Raw genomic sequence first — 21,901 nt, 5'->3', positions numbered from 1 at the left:
TCATTGCAGCCACGCCAGCCTGTCCCATCCCCAAAGCACCGTGCTCCCCCTCCTTTGGGGCCTTTTTTCCTTTCTCTCCACAGACTTAACCCTTCTCATCCTCAGGTCTTGTGACAGCTGCTGCCTTCCCCAGAGCCTGTGTGTTGCGACACAGCTGTGTATCAGCTCCTTCCCAGGGTGAAGTAACATATGAGCAGGCTCAGATCTGTGGGTCTTCTTCCTCTTTAGAAGGATATGTGTGCATCATGCGTGGGTGCAGATAATAAAACCGGAAAGGGGACCGTGAGACAGAGAAATCGGTGTTGTGGGGGAGGGTATGGAGGAGGGCAATAAAGCACCCTGAGTGATGTAGACACAGCACTGACTAGAAGGGGAAGGACCCACAGGAGGGGGACACGGTGGTCATGGTGGGGAGAATCAACGATTTTTATTGCAATAATGCAATAATGAAATGGAATAGTGTTTGCTAATTAAAAAATAATTTTTAATTATTTGGGTATTGGGATGGCTCAGCAGGTAAAGGTACTTACCACTCAAACTGACAACACCAATTTAATCCCCAATCCACAGTAGGAGAGAGACTGACTCTCAAGTTATCCTCTGACCTCCACATATGTACTATGGCACAAATGCCCTAATAGTGACACTTTCCCGCACATACACACCAAATACATGTAAACAAATTAATAGAAACTTCCACAAAGCAGTCTCACTGCCTTTTTATTTTAAAAAAAACCTCTAAAGCAAGACAGAATAGTTTGCATGTGCTTCTCCTGCCTGTCACTAATGCTACCCACCCTCCACAACCACAGCCAGAACCGTGTCATTAACACGGCTAAAAGGCCATTCTGAGCCAGCGCCCAGATGGAGATCACAGCACATCTCTATACTTTATCCTTTCCTGGTATATGACTCTCTAGATCTTTCCTTATTATTCCTGGTCTTGACCTTGGAGAGCTGTTCCAGGCCCTCTGATCCTGGTTATATTGAAATAACATACTTTGAAAGAGAATCTCAGAGAAATGACCTATGTCTTCAATAATTGTTCATTTTATAGGGTTTTGTTTTGTTTTTGACACAGAGTCTCAACTGCATCCCAGGCTAGCCGCGAATTTAAAATCCTCTAAGGGCTGGATTGCAAGTGTGAGCCATCACACCCTGCCAGGTTAAGATGTTTAAAGCATGCAGACACTTGCTCTGCGCCGGCTCATCCCAGGCTTAGCATCCACATGGGGGTCTTGCCTGTGACATTCACTCCTGAGGCTGCTGATCTTTTTCTATTTGTTTTTCCTTGAGATTCACTGTGTACAGGGCTCTATCCTGTGTTCTTATTTAAAAGGTTCAGATGAGTTATTGTCATTTTCTATTGCTCAAATTGACCAAGACTTAGTCATCAAGTTGGCTCCAAGTTGACTCCTGCATTCTCTTAATGCAGAATCCACGCCTTTGATCCCAGCACTCAGGGGCCAGAGTTCAAGGCCAATCAGGGCTATACAGGGAGGAGACCTTGCCTCAAAAAAAAACAAAAATAAAAATTTTATACACACACACACACACACACACACACACACATCAATATTCTCTCAGCTTCACAGAAGCTTTGAGACTATCGAGGACTATGTTGAGACCCTGTCTCCAAACAAAACAAAGAGAAAAATGAAACCCCACACTGAAAAATAAAAACCCACCTTCCAGACTGGGCTGGTGACACACGCCTTTAATCCCGGTGTCCAGGGGGGTGCACGGCAGAGCAGAGTAGAACAACAGGATGATGTAAGCAGGGTTGGGAAATGGGGTACTGTGAGGGAATGATAACTACAGCGCTGGGAAGGGGGGGGGGTCATGGTGGGATGTACGCAGGCGTGCTCACTTCATGTGGGCAGGAAGCAAATGAGAAACAAGAAAGAGCTGGTAGGCCAACATCCTCTTCAAGTGCCTGCTCCCAAAGACCTCGTTTCCTTCTTTCTGGGCCTCAAAACACACCAGCCTGCTTTGTCCCATGATCTAAGACGTCACCCTTCAATCTGACCTCCACCCCTCAAGAGACATCAAGGCACATTTTAATAAGTATGACAAACATAAAAAGATCTCCTGAGCTAGTAAGGTTCTGTTCTGAACGTGGGCACCGATTTGGTCACACATGTGTATAATCCCAGTGCGCAGGAGGCTGGTACAGAAGGACTGGGTTCCAGGCTCATCTCTACCAAAGCACAAAATCAAAAGAGAGCTAGACATGGTGGAGTAGGCCTGTAATCCTGAAGGGAGAAGGAAATAAGTCTAGAGACATAGGTGTTTGCTATATAAGGGGTTTGAGGGCACTCTAGGCTAGAGCAAGACCCCCCTCTCAAAATTAAAGAGTGGGGAGGGGCTCAATCAAGCACTTACAAGTGTGAGGCCCTGAGTTCAGATCCCCTGAGCCATGTAAAACCCTGGGTGGGCATGATGGACTACGTGTGTCATCCCAGCAATGGTGATTTGTGAGGTGGAGGCAGGCAGACAGATACCTAGGACTCGCTAAGCGGACAGCCTGGCTTGCACAGCGAGTTCCAGGTTAATGAGACCCTGTTTCAAACAAACAACAGAAACCACCCAAGGGTGTCCTCTGGCCTACACACACACACACACACACACACACACAAAGAAAAAAGAAAAGAAAATGAAGAAATGAAAAGAAGAAAAGACAAGACAGAACGGTGGGAAACTGTAGGTAAAGAAAGTAAAATTGTACCCTGAGAGCTCAGGCTCACCCTCAGAGCAAAGCAGAAACCCCAGCTACTACTGAGATAAATAAACACAAGCACCCATGTTTGGTAATGCCTGGAGTCCCCTGTACCACCCACCAAGTCCTTCCACAGCAACAGCCCATCACAAACAAACTTCCAAAACACTCAGCCATGCCCAGTGAAGAATGCAACCAAGAAAAGGAGGGCACTCGGCAAGTTAAAAAGATTTATTGCCAGCCTAGGCTTCCAGTCCAGAACTCGGGCTGTCCGAGGCTCAGGAAGTTGTCATGGTGCAACCTGATGTAGGATCCACTCTCTTCATGGGATCCCTGTTCCACATGGTGGTTTCTGGGGGGTCCCCTCCAGGGTGAACCCCTGTACCCTGATGGTGATAACTCTGAGGTTGGCACAGTGCCCAGCTCTCAGAGACCACCTGGATCTCCTCTAGTGCAGGCTGAGCCCTCTTTGAGGTCAGGCACCGTGGACTTGACCCTGAAGAGGGAAGAGATGATGCTAGGTAACTTGAGACTGAGAAGATGAACAGGTGTGAGAAAGCAGTCACCTGTGAGCCCGAGAGCCCCCAGACAAGTCCTTGTGGCCCCTCTGGCCTGTACAGTATATAAAAAACATTTGTTACCAACAGTTAAAAATTCTAAGAATTCATATAAAAATCTGGGTTTGGAGCCTAAGGGAGAAAAAAATATTGTGACTATCTGGCAACATTCTTACATGGCACTTACTGCTCACACTGGACTCCTCCCCCACAGGACTAGATACGCCATTCCAGACCCTGGCCACCTGTGCTATTGGGTTTGGGGTTTGATTCCTTGTCTAGTAGAAGGAATGTCAGCCCACTCCTTGTGTGTGTGTGTCATGCCAAAAAAGGAAAAGTGAAAGCCATGCCCCGAAGCGATTGCCTTGGCTCCCTAGGCCTTCTGCTTAGCCGTTCAGGCACCTGGGCTTTTACAGAGCTTAGTGGAACATGGCCATCATGACTCCCACGGGGTTTCTGCCGCACACTGCCCTGCCTCTCCTGGATCCATCCAGCCCCTGTAGTGGCTAGGCAAACTGGGAAGAGAATATAATTAGTCGCGGCAGTTAATGGGGGGCAGACTAAGATGGATTACCTAAGCCTCTTCGTAGGAGAAGTTTAGGGTGCAATGAGAAAGGTTAATACTGTTATTCTTGTTTTAAGTTGGTGACTCAAAAGAAGGGGTGGGGTAGGGATAACTTCAGGAGGCCAAGGTTGGGTCACTTTGAACTTAAGATTCCTCAAACATGTTGGTTCCCATTCCTTGACTGTTTTGGATAGGAAAGAAACTCTTAGAAAGTCGTAGGGGTGGGGAAGAGCGCGGCTCATAGCCCAGCAGATGTAGGCCAGCTTGGTCCATCCTCCCTCAGGTCAGGTTGCACAATGATTTGCAGAGAGAGAACGGCAGGAGAATGCAGCTAGGGGCGTGCAGGTCTGGGCCCTGGAACACAGAAGAGGAGGCAGGCCTTCCTGGTGCCCCTTCATTCTGTGATGGCTGCTGCCAGGCTATCTGCCCTTGAGAGAGACAGCCATCTTGAGGCAGCCCAGGCGCTTCCCACCGCTGCTCAGGATACTCTGGATGCGGTAGTTGCCGGTGCTCAGCCAGCTCGGCAGCTCCAGGTCAGGCAGTGTGAAGTTGTTCGTGGGCAGTGAGTAGGTGCCCTAAGGGGAAGAAGTGAGCCCAGGTCAGGGTAGCCTACCCACCTACAGCTATGATCTGCCCCTCTCTCCATTCTGCTAGAGCCAGGAGTGTTGCCATAGCGCTCTTCCAGGCTGTATAAAGGGCACAAAGCTGCCCCATTCCACCGATGGATAAACCAAGGCCCCTGGCCTCCAACATAACAGTTCTCATATACCCACAGAAGCAATGTGCAGCGTGAGAAGGCCACACCCTCTCTCTCTCTACTGCAGAGGAGTAGTTAGTACCTTGACACCCCAGTACTCACTTCCTTGAAGGGACAGTGGCAGGGCAGCCCATAGCTGTGCAGGGGCTCCGGACAGGACTCTCCAGGGGGGATGTATAGGTCCAAGAGTTGACAGAAGTCCTCATAGGTACAGCTGCCTATCTGCTCCACACAAGGGATCTTGACCCAGAAGCCAGCTACTTCCTTCTCCAACAAGAGCTCCACCTGTCACAGGATTTGACAGTGTGAGCTCCAGGGCACACATTCCTGCTCCTGCTTCTTGAAGTTTCATCTCACAATAGGCTCACAGACCAATCTCAGAGTAATCTAGACATTTCCATTGGTTTGTTGGAGACAGGGTCTAGACCAGGATGGCCTTGAATTTACAGTTCCCCTCTGTCTCTTCCTCCAGGGTAGGATTTGGCTGGGGGGGGGGGGGTGGATGTTCACACAGAGTTCCAGTATTCACCCTTCCTGAGAGTGTGGTGGGCATGGATCATCAAATGTCCCTTCTCTCTGACCCACAAGCCATCTTCCAGTTGTCACTATCCAATGCCACTGTCCACTGGCTGGCTGACTGTGGCACATGTCAGCCTGGGTGGGCCAGCCATCCAGTCTCAGTTATAGGGTCTTTCTCTCTGTTGGCTGCTTCTGGTTCACATTTTCTGTTGCAGCACAGATGACAGGGTAATACATGGAAACACAGCTAGGCACAGCAGTGCACAGCTCCTGGTACCCTGGAGGAACTGCAAGTTCAAGGCCAGCCTGGACTACACATCTAGACTGTCTCAAACAAACCAATGGAAATGTATGGGGAGTTACTCTGAGGCTGTCTGTGAGCCTTATCGTGGCCGGTTACAGGAGCTGAATGACCTCCCCAGACTCACCCGGATGAGAAAGCTAGAATGATCTTCCCACTGCCAAGCTACCCGGATCCCAGTCCTGTTCTAATGACTGCCTACCTGACTGAGGAAAGCAGCCAGGACTCCCTCTCTCTCTCTCTCTCTCTGTGTGTGTGTGTGTGTGTGTGTGTGTGTGTGTGTGTGTGTGTGTGTGTGTGTATGTTCTCAGGCACCCTCCACTTTGGTTTTTAATTCAGGGTCTCTCACTGATTCATCCAGACTGGTTTGCCAGGGATTCCCCCCTCATCTCTACCTCCTCAGGTCCAAGTGCACGCTACATCACGCCTGGCTTTTTACATGGGTCCTGGGGATTGAATACAAGTCCTGATGCTTGCACAGGAAGCATGTTATCAGCTAGGCCATCTCCCAAACCCGGAAGCCACACTCCGCTAGCAACCTCCAGTCTCAGCCTCGCTTTATTTTGGGGTTTCACTTTGTGTTGTTTGGATTTTGGTGTTTTTGAGGCAGGATTTTATGTGGCCAAAGCTGGTCTGAAACTTGCTGTATAACAGAAAATGACCACGACTTCCCAATCCTCCCGCCTCCACCTCCCAGATGCTGGGATTAATTACAGTTGTGGGCCATCACCCTGGCCGGGGTTCCACTTCTGAGAAATAAATCTTGGTTTGGTCCTTATTACTCCAGATTCCACTAGACCCAGGCTCCTGCCTGCATCTTCAAATGCCCTCGTGTCAAGAGTACTGGCTGAGAGAGGGTGATGTCAGCATGGCCTGACTCCTGCTTGCCTCACTGACCCGCTCTATTAACTAATATGAATCCAGCCTGATTGCACAGCACCCTTTTCCCCAGCCTGCCTTCTCCTCCAGGCAAGTCTATTCCTCCTCAGATCAGGAAGAGCCAGAGGGCCTGGTTGGAAGGTTAATTCTGCCCCTGAGGGAGTCGGTCAACTTCCTTCAGTCTCGACTTCCTCAGCTCCCAGAGTGGGGTGTTTTATACAGTATCTATCTCTTTCTTGAGACCCCTTCATAGGGTCTGCCCTGCACAGAGGTTCCCCCCAATTTTTGTTTTGTTTTCTGAGATAGGGTCTCACTACATAGCTCTAGCTGTCCTGGAACTCACTATAAACATACAGGTCGGCCTCAAACTCACAGTGATCCACTTGCCTCTGTGCCAAGTGCTGGGGATTAAAGGTGTGTGCCACTCACTAGTCTCAGTTTTAGACCAGGGAGACAGGCACTGCCAGCAGGACCCCGGCCCCTGTCTTGGGTTGGCAGGCACTTCCTGAGGCCCTTGGCTACCCTCTCCTAACATGGGTCATTATTCCTCCACTTGGATAGGGCTGTTTCTGGATTTCATATCATAAGGAAACCAATCCACTAGGGTCAAGAATCTAAGAGTCAGCAGGGCCGTGGTGGTGCACATCTTTAGTCCCAGCACTTGGGAGGCAGAGGCAGGTGGATCTCTGAGTTTGAGGCCAGTTTGGTCTACAGAATGAGGTTCAGGACTGCCATGGTTACAGAGAAATCTCATCTCAGAGAAAATAAATTAATTAAAAATAAGTGAGGCTAGGGAAAGATAAAGTGCCTGGCAGGCAAGCATGAGGCCCTGAGTTATTATTATTGCATACACAATAATAATAAATAAATAAAATTAATGTGAAGCTACATGATCATGAAAGCATAAATAGAACATAGGAATAAGGACAAATCCTAGCCTGTACAGTGTCTCCAAATTGATCATGTTGTCTCATTAGTACAAGTGTGTGACGATTCTGACAGAGTTCATAACAGCCAACAATAACCAGCAATTGAGGAGTTAGACTACAAGATCTATAGAGCCAGGCGGTGGTGACACACGCCTTTAATCCCAGCACTCGGGAGGCAGAGGCAGGCGGATCTCTGTGAATTCGAGGCCAGCCTGGTCTACAAGAGCTAGTTCCAGGGCAGTTAGGACTCTGTCTCGAAAAACAAACAAACAAACAAACAAAAAAGACATCTATAAGAAGTTAGGCATGGTGGCACATGCCTGTAATGCCAGTCCACAGGAGGTGATGGCAGAAGATTTAGAAGTTCAAGGCCATCCTCAGTTACAAAAAGAAAGAAAAAGATTGAAAGAAAGACATCTATAAGAAGCTAGGCATGGTGGCAGGTTCATAGAGATGAACCTGGTAAGTCTGTGAATTCTGAAATCCTTCACAACCCCTTGGGTGTGCACCTCCTTCAGTGCCTGCCGGCTTCCCACTCCCTGCACCTCTTCCCCCTAGCCCAGGGCTCACCTTCTGAGGAGAAACGAGGGGGACAGTGGTCTTGCCCTCAGCACTGACAATCACATCTCCAGGAACGACGATGGGGTCAGGTTGGAGTGTCAGGCTTTTGAGCACTGCAGGGTCCTTTCCTTCATCACAGTTATCCCAGGAGAAGCTGCTGAGTCGGGGAGGCTAGGGAAAACCAGACACAAAGGCAGAAGTGAAGGAAAAGAAGCTTTTAAGCCTGCACGCGCCCTTCTGAGCCCCATGGTAACAATTATACTCCTCTGACCCATTTTTCAGGCAGGACTCCAAGGACAGTCTCCCAAAGTGTGAGATGAAGGTCCATTAAAACAGACCTGGAACTTCAAAATGAAAGGGGCTGGGATGTAGCTCTGTTGGTAGAATGCTTGCCTGGCCTATTGGAAACCTTAGGCTCCATCCCCAGCACTGCACAAACTCAGTGTGGTGGCAGAGGCAGCGCTTGGGAGGTGAAGGTAAAGCATTCGGAATTAACATAATCTTCAACTAGATAGCCCATTACAGGCCAGTCTGAATGTGTAAGACCCTGTCTGGGGCAAGGGAGGGGAAACTTAGCTGGGTGTGGTGGTGTAAGCTTGACTGTAAGCACTCGGGTTGAGGCAAGATGATGGAATGTTTGTGGTCACTCTAGATCAGCCTAGGCTACAAGGAAAGAAGGAAGGATGAGTTGAAGGAAGGAGGAAGGAAAGGAGAAAGGTCCTACCTCTGGCTAAAGAAGTTCAGGCAGTTGAGGGGAATTCCTTATTTGTGTGTGGAGCAGAGTTACTCATAGTAGCCCTCGCCCTACTGCACACATGGGCAGCACTAATGGGATCCAGTGGGTTATTATATTAAAAGGAAGGAGATGAAGCTGGTAGCAGATGTGCTGGGCAATTGGAGGGGAAGGTGTGGGATTGTACTGGAGATGATCTAAATACATTGTACACAAGCTACCAATGAATAAATTAAATATTCTTTTAAAAATGGAATTAACCCCACCTAGCTTTGGGGGTTCTTCCTCTGATTCCCCACCCTCCTGCCACCCACTTCTTTCCAGCCAGTTTTAGGTCAGCACAGGACAAGCTCCTGGAAGAGTCACCCTTGTATTGAGCCTGGTCATGTCCCACCCCATATCCAATCCAAGGCCAGCAACAATGGGGAACACATTAACCCGGGGGTGGGGAACAACAGTAACCCAAGCCTCACCCTTTAGGGAACAAACAGGGCCCACAGGATGAAACCTACAGGGGTCCCTCAACGATGAGCAATCCCAGGAAGTGACTTTCCCATCTTGCAAGCACATTCTTACTCCCCTATCATGAACCACACCAGATCCCCAACCTGAGTCACCCACGACTCCTCTACAGAAGCCCTTTCCTGACCTTCCTCCATGTGCCCCAGGTCCACCTCATGTGCCTGAGGTCCACCCCAGGACCTCAGGATCTAGAATTCATCCCACGCCTCCCTTCCTCTCTCCGTCTCTCCTTTCACGCACACTCACAGGCCTCAGGCCACCCACAAGGATCCTCAGCACTGCCATCATCCACGTGCGGGCTTTGGAAATCCTGGTCTCCATCTTAACACACCCATAAGCCATCAGGACCCAAGGAACACCTGATCCAAGCTAAGCCACAACTTCTCCCTGCCCGATTTTGGAATTAAGACACAAGAAGCTATGAGACTCTATGACATGAGGTTTGGCACTATCTTGGGTCCAAAGTTTTAATCTGGGTTCCAAACATGTACACCTGTGACTCAACACCAAATTCAAGTTGAAGAGACAAGGCTAAGCCCTCTTCTGTCCTACGGAAAAGGGACACAAAGTCAGTCACCCATACGTTCTACTACAGCACTGAAGGAGACAGGCATGGTGACATAACACCCGCACTTGGGGGTCTGAGGCAGGGAGACTTCAAGTTTGAAACCAGTTTGGGCTACATAGTGAGACTCTGTCCTTAAAACAGAACAAAAAGCAATATAAAATCAGGCATGGGGCACAAGGCCTGTAATCCCAGCAGCACTCGTGAAGGGGAAACAAGCTCAGTAGTTTAAAGTCATCCTCAAGTACACAGTGAGTTCGGTGACAGCCTGGAGTGCTACTCAGAAAAACTAGGCTCCAGTCAGACAGACCTGGGTTGAAATCACAGCCTGGCACACATACTGCCTTGGAATCCTGACTTCCACACCTTCTAAGTGGAGGCCCTTATAGCTTCCTCTCAGGGCTGTTGCAAAAAGGTGAGAACACATACATAAGAACTCATGACAAGGTGTCAGGCACCAAGCATGAGCTGGCTCACTGAATGACAGCCATGTGCCTCCTGGCCTCTGTTTCCTGCCACCAACTCCATAAGATCCCTGGGAGCCTGTTAAACTCCATGCTCAAGCTTCCCGGCATGGGCTTCGGCTCCCTGGAATGAAAGGCCACACCGTGACTAAGAAAGGCAGGGCCAGGGTAGGTACCAGCAGATATTTTACTCAAACTTCATTCCACAAGTATTTATGGAGCAACTATTTCAGGTCCTGGACTTAAGGCTATGTTAACAATAGAAGCAGTCAGTCCTACCCAACCTTGTGTGGCTGATGGTCTAATGTAAATAAACATTAACCAGGCTGGCAGTGTAACTCAGAGGTAGAGAGCTTGCCTAGCATGCCTGAGGCTCTGCGTTCAAACCCAAGTACCAAAGGTTAGAAAAAGAAAAAGAGCCGGGCGATGGTGGCGCAAGCCTTTAACCCAGCACTCGGGAGGCAGAGGCAGCCGGATCTCTGTGAGTTCGAGACCAGCCTGGTCTACAGAGCTAGTTCTAGGACGGGCTCCAAAGCCACAGAGAAACCCTGTCTCGAAAAACCAAAAAAAAAAAAAAAAAAAGAAAAAGAAAAAGAAAAAGAGAAAGGCAGGGAGGATGGGAGGATCCAGAAGGTGTGGGGAGTAACTCAGGTATTACTGAGGGTGGTTAAGAGGGGACACTTAAGATGCTCTTTCAGGATGAGAAGTCAGCCATTGCTACAGACGGAGCACAAGCCAAGATCCCGGGGAAGAAATTCAGCTGGTTGAGGCACTGCAGAAAGACCAACAGACTAGCCATGTTGGATGAGGGACCTGGCTGATACTGGGGGGGTTAGCAGGCTCATTTACGATAGGCCCTCACGGCTCACATTCAAGAGAACCAACTGACCGTGGTGCAATAGAACACCTTCAGAAGAAAGTATTACACTTGGAGGAGAAGGGTGGAGGGGATGGTCATAAGACCAAGTGAAAAAAAAATGGCTAAGTAGTAACCTGGGCCAAAATAGCGGGGGGGGGGGGGGGGCTTCCCTCAAATCAGCAGTAGCCTGATTCGCACTGAGGATTGATTTTGGGCATAGGGAAGTTCCCAGGGTGCCCTTTTAGAATCCTCCACCCTCTCCTGAGCACCTCTTCACCCGGCCCTAGGAGTTTCTCACGAGGTGTTTGCCCACTGGCAGGGAGGGCCTGGGCAGCAGCAGCAGCTATAACGCATTCCAGCACCTGAGTCCAGGCTCATGGGGAAAGAGAGGATGGAGATCAACGGTGCCTACCTGGGAGATGTCATCCCCAGCCTAGACCAAGACACAGGAAGAACAAACCAGAACGTGACAACAGAAAGATGTGGCTACATAGGCAGAAGATAGGGCCAGCTACGGGCATAGGTTAAAGTCGCATACCTGCTGCTGCCGCTCTCCCTAGCAGGTGCCTCTGGTACGGTAACTAAGCCCTGGAGGGTCAACTTCCGCACTGTGCAAATGGGCACAACTATATCTTCTGCCAGGACGATGGCCAGAATTAAAACGTCTGTACACAGAAAGCAACAGGACTCAGCTCCTAAAGAGGGCCAAGCTCATTTAAATTTCCTGTCCCGGGCCTAAGAAGAGTGGGACGATGTGACAGGGATGACAATGTGGTACCCCGAGCAGGTGCTGGAACAGAAAGAGGACATTCATGGGAAACTGATGAGACCCAAAGAAAGGCTGGTTCAGTTCACACTGGCTCCGTGGTTTTAACGAGCATACACTGATAATCTGGGACACTAACAAGGGCAATTAAGCAAATACATGAAATTCGATCCTATCCTTATAAATTATTCCAAAATTAAGATCATTAGAAAAGTTCCCTGTAACCCCAGCAATTAGAGGCAGTGAGGTCGGAGATCAAGGACATCCTTAGTAACTTAGAATTTTACGTTGGCTGGGGCTACAGAAACCCTGTCTCAAAAAAAAATTTTTTTTCTGAGACAGGGTTTCTCTGTGTAACAGTCCTAGCTGTCCTGGAACTCACTTTGTAGACCAGGCTGACCTCAAACTGGAAAGATCCGCCTGCCTCTGCCTCCCATGCGCACTACCACCGCCTAGCTGAAAAGAAATGTTTAAAGGGGAAAAGTATAAAGCTCAACCCACAGCACACAGTAGGTATACAATAAGTGATACCCACTATATAACACAGAGTCTAGTAATTGCCTCCTATCTGCCTGGCACAGCTACTGTCGCCACATCCCAGGGTCACAAGATCAGTCAACAATACAAGAGGAAGCCAGGGCTCCGGGAGGCTCACTCCTCACTCACTGGTCACTCCACAGCCTCCACCAGCCCATGACTGTAAAGTCAGGTTCTGAGCACATAAGCCTACAGAGAAGATATAGATGACAGAAGGTAAGGTTCAAAAGGAACATTCACTGAGACATCTTGAGTAAGTCCCTAATGGACAGAAGGAAGTTGGTGCCTACAAAGCCTCCAGATTGGCTTTCTGAGCTCCAGAAGTTAAAGGGTACAGGAGACAGAGAGATATCCTCGGGGCCCAGTCTCTAACTGGGCTCTACCTCACAAGGCTGCTGCCAGGACTCTAAGAGACAAGCTGCCTAGCCTCTGGGCAAATGAAGTCAAAAGGTCCTTCCTCCCACTTCCTGCCTCCAGACAAACAAGACTAAAGCCCTGCTGGCCTCAACCGTACTACTCTTTTGGCATTCCACAAAATCATCTCCTTCATGAAAGCCCCCACCCTGTGCTGGCATCACACCCATTTTACAGACAGCAGACCAAGGCTCAGGTAATCCACAACCAACAACAGAAGAGGAATCAGAAGTCACCGCCCCCACCACCACTTTCAGTCTCTCTCTTTACCCCTCCAGGCTTAGACAAATCTCCCTGAAGGGTCAGGAGGAAGAGAATCTGGAAGATGAGGATTTACCCCTTTTGGCCACAGCAAAGGGCAATGGAACTGGGCTTTTTACTCAGAATGACCAAACTTCCCTTTCCCAGGGGTATGCAGCACAGGAGTAGAAGAGAGATTTGGGAAGTGAAAGATTTGGAGGGAGCCTCAGTAGCGCACAACCAGGAACAGCGGGATCCCACGGCTGATTCTCAGTCCCTTGGTGGCCAAATTTGGATCTCGGGGTCTGATTCAGCCGTCCCACCCGCAGGAAGACCTCCGAGTCAAGCAGAAAACAGGAAAAAAGACCAGTGGGTAACGCAGCGAGTCACAGACTGAGAACCTGGGCCTGAGGCCGGTGCGATTGCACTGCTGCTTTGCACCCAAAAAGGATGGTACAGAAGCGATCGGAGGAGACGAGTCCCTCCGAACAATCGGAAGCAAACAGCCCTTAGCTGCAGCAGAGGGTCTGTTTCAGGAACGCAACTCCAGGGTTTGGGACACTCACGCGCTTCGGGCCGAGGCGCGCAGGGGCGGCGGGGCCCGCGAGCAGCAAGCCCAGCACGAGCAGCAGCGGTACACGATGCATGACGACGAAGGCCCTCACGGTCGAGCTAGAAACTGCCGCTCACAGGTGCCTTTAAAGCCTGCAGGTCTCACTGCAAAGCCTGGCCCGCGCTCAGCGCTCCGCCCGCGCTGCCCAGATTGCAGGCCCCAGGAGGGACTTCTCCAGCCACGCCCCCAGAACCGCCCGCTTCAGCCCCACCCTCAACGGCCTACCGCAGGGGCAGAGCCAGCGGAGCAAGGGGCGGAGCTGAGTGCCGAGGGCAAAACAGGGCCGATTGAGGGCGGAGCTAAGGGAAGGGGCGAGGCTAAAAGGTCGGGGGGGGGGGGGGGGGGGGGGGAAGAGGGGGGGGGGGGGGGGGGGGGGGGGGGGGGGGGGGGGGGGGGTGGGGGGGGGGGGGGGGGGGGAGGGTCGAGCACAAGGGGCGGGACTGCGTGAGGGGTGTGGCTAAGAGGAGGGCGGGGCGGGGGCGGGGCTGAATGTAGAGAAGCAGTTATCAACCCGCGGGTGGGGCGGGGCTGAGTGCCGGGGCGTGGGAAAGATGGGCGGGGCCTGTCTGGGGGCGGGGCGAAGCGCTGGGGTGGGTCCGTAGCCTTCAGAAGGCTCCTTGAGGTTCTGATTTTTTCCCTCCCAGATTTTTATCTGTACAAATACAAAGGCCCCTGCCAGTTTCCCGCTTCCACCGTACCCTTGACTCCTGACTTTTAACAACTTTTGCTAATCCCCTGAGGCTTTTTGGGAGTCAGGAGATTGGCCTCATTAGTCCGGAGGAAACATTTGCGCTTGGGGTTGAACTGAGAGTACAGTGGGGTTTACCGAGATCCGCGATCTTTTGCTTAAACATTACCAAAGTTTAATATCCAAAGCACAAACAAAATACCAGAAATGTCAGTGTTGAGAGGACAGAGATAGCGCACATTGCCACCGCAGCAGCCTGAGGAGTTCGAGATCTCCACTAGGACCAAACCCCATGGACTTCGTCGCTGAAAGGAATTTCAGGACTAGCCTCGTAGTGAAGCAGAGTTGGTGGTTTTATTAAAAATATTTGAATATAGATTTAAGCATGAGGCTTATGAGACAAAAATGGTGCTCAGAAGAAAGTTAAGACACACTGAAGGGTTGATTGGCCTTCTCAAAGACTCGCGTTTCAAGAGTCTTCTCACAAAAGATTTGTAGAACTTTAAGACAATTCTAAAGCCATTTCTGACAACTCTCAGTACTTCCCCTCCTCCCCTGGGAACCAAGGACATAACAGCTATGCAATGCACTACTGAGATGTTGAGAACTTTCCATCTCCCTGAATAGGGGCAGGATAACCCTTACATGTTGACTCAGTTACTGATGTTTTGACTTAGTCCCTGGCAAAGTGACCCTCAGAAGTTTCCCTTTACCTCATCTGATTTGGCAACCACTCTCCAGCCAATTATTGGTAATAGCCTTTTTGTATAAGCAAATCATAATAGTTAAAGAACAACCCCCAGACACCCCTTCCTTCTGTGGTTTTTCCCTTTAAAAATAGCCTGTACCAGACATTCAGGGTCTTCTAGCCTCCCGACTGCTAGAAGACCCTGCCATGACAGAATTAATAAAATCTTCATGCTTTTACATCAGCTGTGATATGAGAGATGGTATCTTAGGGCGACTCCTCCTCAGTGATTGGGCGCTAGGGTTCAACAGATTTAGGAAGCTTTTTGGAATTCTATTTTTGGGAACCCGATCCCTGTTTCTTTATTTGATAACTAAGGTTGTAGGTTGGATCCAGAAGTGTCTTTGGGCAGGGTTCCAAGCTGATCAGCTAAAATCAGAAGCCCCTGAACTTGCTTGCACAAGGGGCTGAGTGTATGTGCTTCTTGGTAAATGGATTTTCTAGTAAAAATGTTAGAAAATTGTAGACTATGGGGGTTGGCACCTTAGGCAATAGGTAATTCTGCTGGCATTCTTGCTTTTCTCCTCCAACCAGATTCCAGGAGAAGGGGCTCCTTTTTCCTTATCTTCCCCTATTTTTCCCTATCTTTCTTTTTTATTACTTTTTATTGATGCTCATTGAGCTTTACATTTTTCTCTGCTCCCCTCCCTGTCTTTCCCCTTTCCCCTTCAATCCTCCCCCAAGGTCCCCATGCTCCCAATTTACTCAGGAGATCTTGTCTTTTTCTACTTTCTACTTCCCATGTAGATTATATCTATGTAAGTCTCTCTTAGTGTCCACATTGTTGACTAAATTCTCTGGGATTGTGGTTTGTAGGCTGGCTTTCTTTATGTTTAAAAACCACCTACGAGTGAGTACATGTGAAAATTGTCTTTCTGGGTCTGGGTTACCTCACTCCAAATAATGTTTTCTAGCTCCATTCATTTTCCTGCAAAATTCAAGCTGTTGTTATTTTTTCTGCTGTGTAGTACTCCATTGTGTAAATGTACCACATTTTTCTTATCCATTCTTCAATTGAGGGGCATTTAGGTTGTTTCTAGGTTCTGTCTCTGACAAACAAAGCTGCTATGAACATATTTGAGCACATGTCTTTGTGGCACGATTGAGCATCCTTTGGATATATACCAAAAGTGGTATTACTGGGTCTTGAGGAAGGTTGTTTCCTAATTTTCTGAGAAATCGCCACACTGACATCCAAAGGGGTTGTACCAGCTTGCACTCCCACCAGCAATGCAGATGTGTTCCCCTTTCCCCACAACCTTTCCAGCATAAGTTGTCATCAGTGTTTTTGATCTTGGCCATTCTTTCAGGTGTAAGATGGAATCTCAGAGTTGTTTTGATTTGCATTTCTCTGATGACTAAGGATGTTGAACATTTCCTTAAGTGTCTTTCAGCCATTTTAAGATTCCTCTGTTGAGAGTTCTCTGTTTAGATCTGTACTCCTTTTATTTTTATTGGATTATGTGATCTTTTGGTGTCCAATTTCTTGAGTTCTTTGTATATTTTGAAGATCAGACCTCTGTCTGATGTGGGGTTAGTGAAGATCTTTTCCCATTCTGTAAGCTGTCGTTTTATCTTGTTGACCATGTCCTTTGCTTTACAGAAGCTTTTCAGTTTCAGGAGGTCCCATTTATTAATTGTTTCTCTCAGTGTCTGTGCTGCTGGGGTTATATTTAGGAAGTGGTGCCCTGTGCCAATGTGTTCAAGTGTACTTCCCACTTGCTCTTCTATAAGGTTCAGTGTGGCTGGCTTTATGTTGAGGTCTTTGATCCCTTTGGACTTGAGTTTTGTGCATGGTGATAGATATGGGTCTATTTTCATTTTTCTACATGTTGATATCCAGTTATGCCAGCACCACTTGTTAAATATGCTTTCTTTTTTCCATTTGTTCCATTTCCGGGTGTTCAAAAATGTATAGATTGATATCCAGGTCTTCTATTCAATTCCATTGGTCCTCCTATCTGTTCTTATGCCAATACCAGGCTGTTTTCAGTACTGTAGCTCTGTAGTACAGTTTGAAGTCAAAGATTGTGATGCCCTCCAGAAGGTTTTTTTTATTGTACAGGATTGTTTTGGCTATCCTGGGTTTTTTGCTTTTCCATATGAAGTTGAGTGTTGTTCTTTCGAGGTCTTTGAAGAATTTTGCTGGGATCTTGATGGCATTGCATTGAATCTGTAGATTGGTTTTTTTTTTTTTTTTTTTTTTTTGGTAAGATTGCCGAGAAAGTTTTAATTACTATGCCTTAGAGATCCCTAAACAAAGCGTGACCTGCAATGCTGCAGGCCATTGTTTATGGGAGACAGCAAGTCATGTGTTGTTTTTCTCTTCCCTAAACAAGTTTATTTGACCCTTAGGCACCAGAAGTGCTTGATCACACGTTGGCAGGAGGTTCGCAGAAAATATGTCAGGGTATGCGTTTGCCCCAGATTGGATGTAGGCTGGAGGTGTATCAGGATGTATGCCTTCCCCTGAAGGACCTGATGGGAAATGAAGTGAATTATGGGTTTTCCTCCTTAAGCCCTTGCAAAGCTTGATTGGAGCCATTTCCCGGGAACCTGGGTATGGGCCTGGCCAGAGCCCATCCACCTGGCCAGTATTTAATTAAAACTTGCCTCAAATTTGGCTTTAAACTGTGGTAGTGGCCTCCATCTATGGGATTAACGGCATCCCCATAACCCCAGCACTCTTGAGCCTCCTGCCTCCAGTTCCCCAAAACTTTACTTCATTTTGGGTGTTTTGTCTTGGTCTAGTCTTTTGCTTTTTTGAAACAGAATCTCACTATGTAACTCTAGCTGGCCTCAAACTTGCTATGAGGACCAGGCAGGCCTCAAACTCACAAAAATGAGACACAGAGGTCTTCTCAAGTGTTGGGATCAAGAGCCTACACGACCGCGCTGCCCAGTTTCTCTCATTTTCACTCACCATTCATACTTAATCTTTTAAGGTCAGATAACAGACCTTATCTCTAAGTCATATGTTGGTGTACTTTTATAATCCCAGCACTCCAGAGGCTGAGGTAGATTGCCAGGAATGGGAAGCCAGCCTGGGCTACACAGTGAGTTACAGGACTGAGATAATGGGTACTTTTCCAAGACACAACTGTTTTGTCTGTGATGATGGGGGTCTCGACTTTAAGCAAAGTCAGGGATATAAAGTCTTACTATTATCTGTTTTCTTTTTTATTTATGTATACGAGTGTTTGCCTATGTGTCTATATGTACACAAGGTGCCCGTTCAGGAGATGACACTGGATCCCTTGAAACGGGCATTACAGATGCCTGCAAGCCACCATACAGATGCTGAAAACCAAACCCAGGTCCTCTGGTCCTCCGCAAGAACAGCCAGTGCCTTAACCATTGAGACATCTCTCCCGCCTCGTCTTTTGTTGTTGTTTTAGGATTTTATTTTCTTTTTGAACAATGTTGATTATACTTATCTTCTTACAACTGTGAAAATCCAAAGGATGTTTCCCCAACTCTCCTCCCACCTCTCTTTCATTTATTGGCAGGGGGTCAGGGCTCTTGCGTGCACACATACGGAGGTCTGAGAAGAACTTGTGAGAGATCAGGTGGGGATCGGGAAGCAAACTCTTGTCAGATTAGCAGCAAGCGCTTCTAACCACTGAACCATCTTGCTGCCCTCTTCTTCTTCTTCTTCTTCTTCTTCTTCTTCTTCTTCTTCTTCTTCTTCTTCTTCTTCTTCTTCTTCTTCTTCTTCTTCTTCTGTATTTTTAAGACAGGGTCTTACCCTGTAGTTCTGGCTGTCCTGGAACTCACCACTTAGACCAGGCTGGCCTTGAACTCACAGAGATCCACCTGTCTCCTAAGTACTAGGATTAAAGGCGTGCGCCACCACCATGAAAGGCATGGTCTCACTATATAATTCAAGCTAGCCTAGAATTCAAAATATAGCCCAAGCTGACCTAGAACAAGGAGCAATCTTCTTGTCTCAGCCTCCCAAGCACTGGATTCCAGACCCAAGTTACCACACTCAGCCACCTAATCATTTTTTGTTAATTTGTCTCCAAAGTTCCTGTTACATTTATCCACTCATTTATTTATTTGTGTGTATGCACCTGTGTATGTGAGTGTGTGTTTAACACTAGAAGAGAGGTGAAATGTATCTCAGTGATAGAGGGCTTACACGGAGTGAGTAAGCCCTGGGTTTTAGGGAGTGACTACTAGGATTTATCTCAGTGGGATATCTGTTAATTACCTAGTTTTAGAGAAAAAGAAACAGAGACTCTGAAACAGGGTAGGCTTTCCCAGGGTCACTCAGCAGCAGGGCCCGAAATTCTGGCCTCACAGCTCAGCCACACTGAGGTGGGGGCGGGGGTGGGGGGAGAAACCACAAAGCACATAGGAGAACAAGACCTTCTTCATCTCAAAGAATAGCCTGTACCCTGAGAGCGACTGGAGGCCTGACAGTGCCTCTGGGGAGTGTTGGGACAGGTTGGGCAGGCCAGACAGGGTAGGGAAGGAGTCTTGGGAACAGTGCCCCTCAGTCTCAGCAGCCATGGTAGGAGGTGCCTGTGTCATGGGACGTTGATTCCGAGTCCCATCCCACTAGTGCCTTCTCTGACACTGTCATACTCACTTCGGGTTATACCCTAGCATCACCTGGGGAGCCCCAGTACCCTGGGGTGGCAACCACGTCTTGGCACCTTTTCTAATTCCCTAGAAGGTTCCAATAGCTTCCTATCCTTACAACCCACTGTTCTATAGAACTAAAGTGTATGCAGAGTACCCACGGACTCATTAAAAAACGCAGTGAGCCAGCCTGGTGGTGGCTCACCTTTAATCCCGGAACTCGGGAGGCAGAAGCAGGTGGATCTCTGTGAGTTCAAGGATGGTTTGTTTGGTCTGCAGAGTGAGTTCCAGGATAGACAGGGCTACACAAAGAAATCCTGTCTCAAAAAACATAGAAGAAAACCAAAACCAAAGAGCAGGATCATGGCCTTCTCCTCTCCCCGCCACGTCTTACGCCCGTGCCCTCACATCAGTGCACTCTGAAAAAGGCGGAGTCATCTGGAAAAAAATGTCACTTTGTTCTAAACTCCCAGTCTAGGCCGGGCGGTGGTGGCGCATGCTTTTAATCCCAGCACTCGGGAGGCAGAGACAGATCTCTGTGAGTAGAGGCAGACCTGGTCTACAAGAGCTAGTTCCAGGATTGTAACACAGAGAAACCCTGTTTTGAAAAAAACCAAAAAAAAAAAAAAAAAAAAAAAACCCAAAAAACAAAAACAAAAAGCTCCCAGGCTATTGGACTGGATACTGTGAACTTTGTTCAACCAACTTGAGGAAAAACAACAGGCAGCCCTATGTGGTCAGTAAATTAGCAGGTCATCAGAGCAGTGCTGAGTCTCAGGGGGCTGGCAGAACTGTGACTCAAATTCCCAGAGTCGCAGGTAGTGGGACCCACAGTCGTGGCCGCGGTGCCTTTGGAAGTATGTGTCGGGGAGGGGAGGCTGTATGTTTGTTGGCACCACAGAAAAGGAAAGGAACCAAAAATGACATTGACAGCCTTACGGCAGTTCTAAACGTCCTTGGTGGTGGAAGATAAGGTTGAAGGTTGAAGATAAGATAACACTGTCAGCTGCTTAAGAAACAAAGCTCGGAAAGACGGCTAAAGAGTCTACGCCTCACAGAGAACAAGAGCTGGCAAGGGTAAAATGGGAACCAATGCCGCAGCCAGCGCAGAGGGCCCTGCGGCATCCCTCGGGAAGATAATGGTACCCTCAAGGCCAGAAACCTCCCTGGTAATACTCTGCTAACTGTAAGAAACTGAACATTTTGAAACTTGCTCCTGGTGGGCATGTGGGATGACACTACATTTGAACTGAAAGCGCTTCCAGAATGTTAGGTGAGTCCCGCGCGGCCCTGGCGCTTGGAGTAAATCTGCTTCCCTCAAACGTAACTATAATGCCAGTAGGTGGTGGCACACGCCTTTAATCCCAGCACTAGGGAGGCAGAGGCAGGCGGATCCCTGTGAGTTCGAGGCCAGCCTAGTCTACAGAGGGAGTTCCAGGACAGGCTCAAAAGCTACAGAGAAACCCTGTCTCAAAAAAAAAAAAAAAAATTAACCAAACATTCCCCTGTACAAGATGAGGAGCACAGACCTTGGCCCACAGATCCCAAAGGGCCCTCCAAGCACCACACAAGAAGATTCACCATAGGGGGCGGAAGAAGAATTCACTGAAGGACATGAGAATCCTGTTGAAGCCAAACCCTTACGAAAAGACTACATGCAGGAATGCCGTTCTTCACCAGACCAGGATGCACAAACACCACGTGAAGAAACCGGAAGCAGCAGCAACATCTGCAGCAGTAGCTGAACAGAAGAAGAGGGCAGGGCGGGCGGAGAAGGGGCCTGCAGAAACTTAGAAAGAAAAGTTAAGACACTGAAGAAGACTGCAGAGAAAAGGCTACCACCGTCAAGAAACCAGTAGCTGAGAAGAAACCAGCAGAGAAGAAGCCTATAACAGAAGGAAAAAAATGCTGTATATAAACTATTAAAAATCTGTTTCAGCCTGTTTGAATCAAAACCTGATCTAAGATGCAATGAGGGAAAAAATTCAGCAAGCCATTTAGCAATCTGGATGGAGCCCAATCATTTGCATTTAAAAAAAAATCACATAGCTTCCCCAGGCCCAGCCCTGTGGCTCACACCTATAATTCCAGCAAGTAGGAGGTGGAAGCAGGAAGATAGGAGTAAATTCAGGACATCCTTGACTACATTGAGATTGAGGCCAACCTGGGCTACTTAAGATCTTATCTCAAAAAAAAAAAAACCAACAAATAATATATAAATACCCCTACCATGAGCCAGTGTCACCAGCCAGTACTCAACACCACAGTTTCAGTAGTGTTGAGGCTCAGGAAATATTACCCAAGGTATGGGGCACATTGCATGCTGGGCACTTTTAGCTGAAGGACACTGGAAGACCTTCAGATCTGCCTGACTC

At 48.3% G+C, this 21,901-nt stretch overlaps 1 protein-coding gene and 1 pseudogene across 1 annotated transcript; one reads left to right on the top strand and one right to left on the bottom strand.

The window, feature by feature from the left end:
- Positions 1-2,935: 2,935 nt before the first annotated feature.
- On the bottom strand, positions 2,936-13,673 carry Gm2a (ganglioside GM2 activator). Its single transcript, XM_050157724.1, has 4 exons — positions 13,454-13,673; positions 7,797-7,958; positions 4,701-4,883; positions 2,936-4,416 (listed from the first exon to the last, which is right to left on the bottom strand). The coding sequence occupies exons 1-4, from the start codon at positions 13,532-13,534 to the stop codon at positions 4,261-4,263; spliced, it is 582 nt and encodes a 193-aa protein (XP_050013681.1). The 5' UTR covers positions 13,535-13,673; the 3' UTR covers positions 2,936-4,260.
- LOC126510929 (60S ribosomal protein L4-like) lies at positions 13,533-21,444 on the top strand (annotated as a pseudogene).
- Positions 21,445-21,901: the final 457 nt, after the last annotated feature.

Source organism: Alexandromys fortis, unplaced genomic scaffold (genome assembly GCF_014885135.2).
Source record: "Alexandromys fortis isolate MF-2015 unplaced genomic scaffold, M_Fortis_MF-2015_v1.1 scaffold_103, whole genome shotgun sequence".
NCBI lineage: Eukaryota > Metazoa > Chordata > Mammalia > Rodentia > Cricetidae > Alexandromys > Alexandromys fortis.
This window is presented reverse-complemented; position numbering and strand designations above follow the sequence as displayed.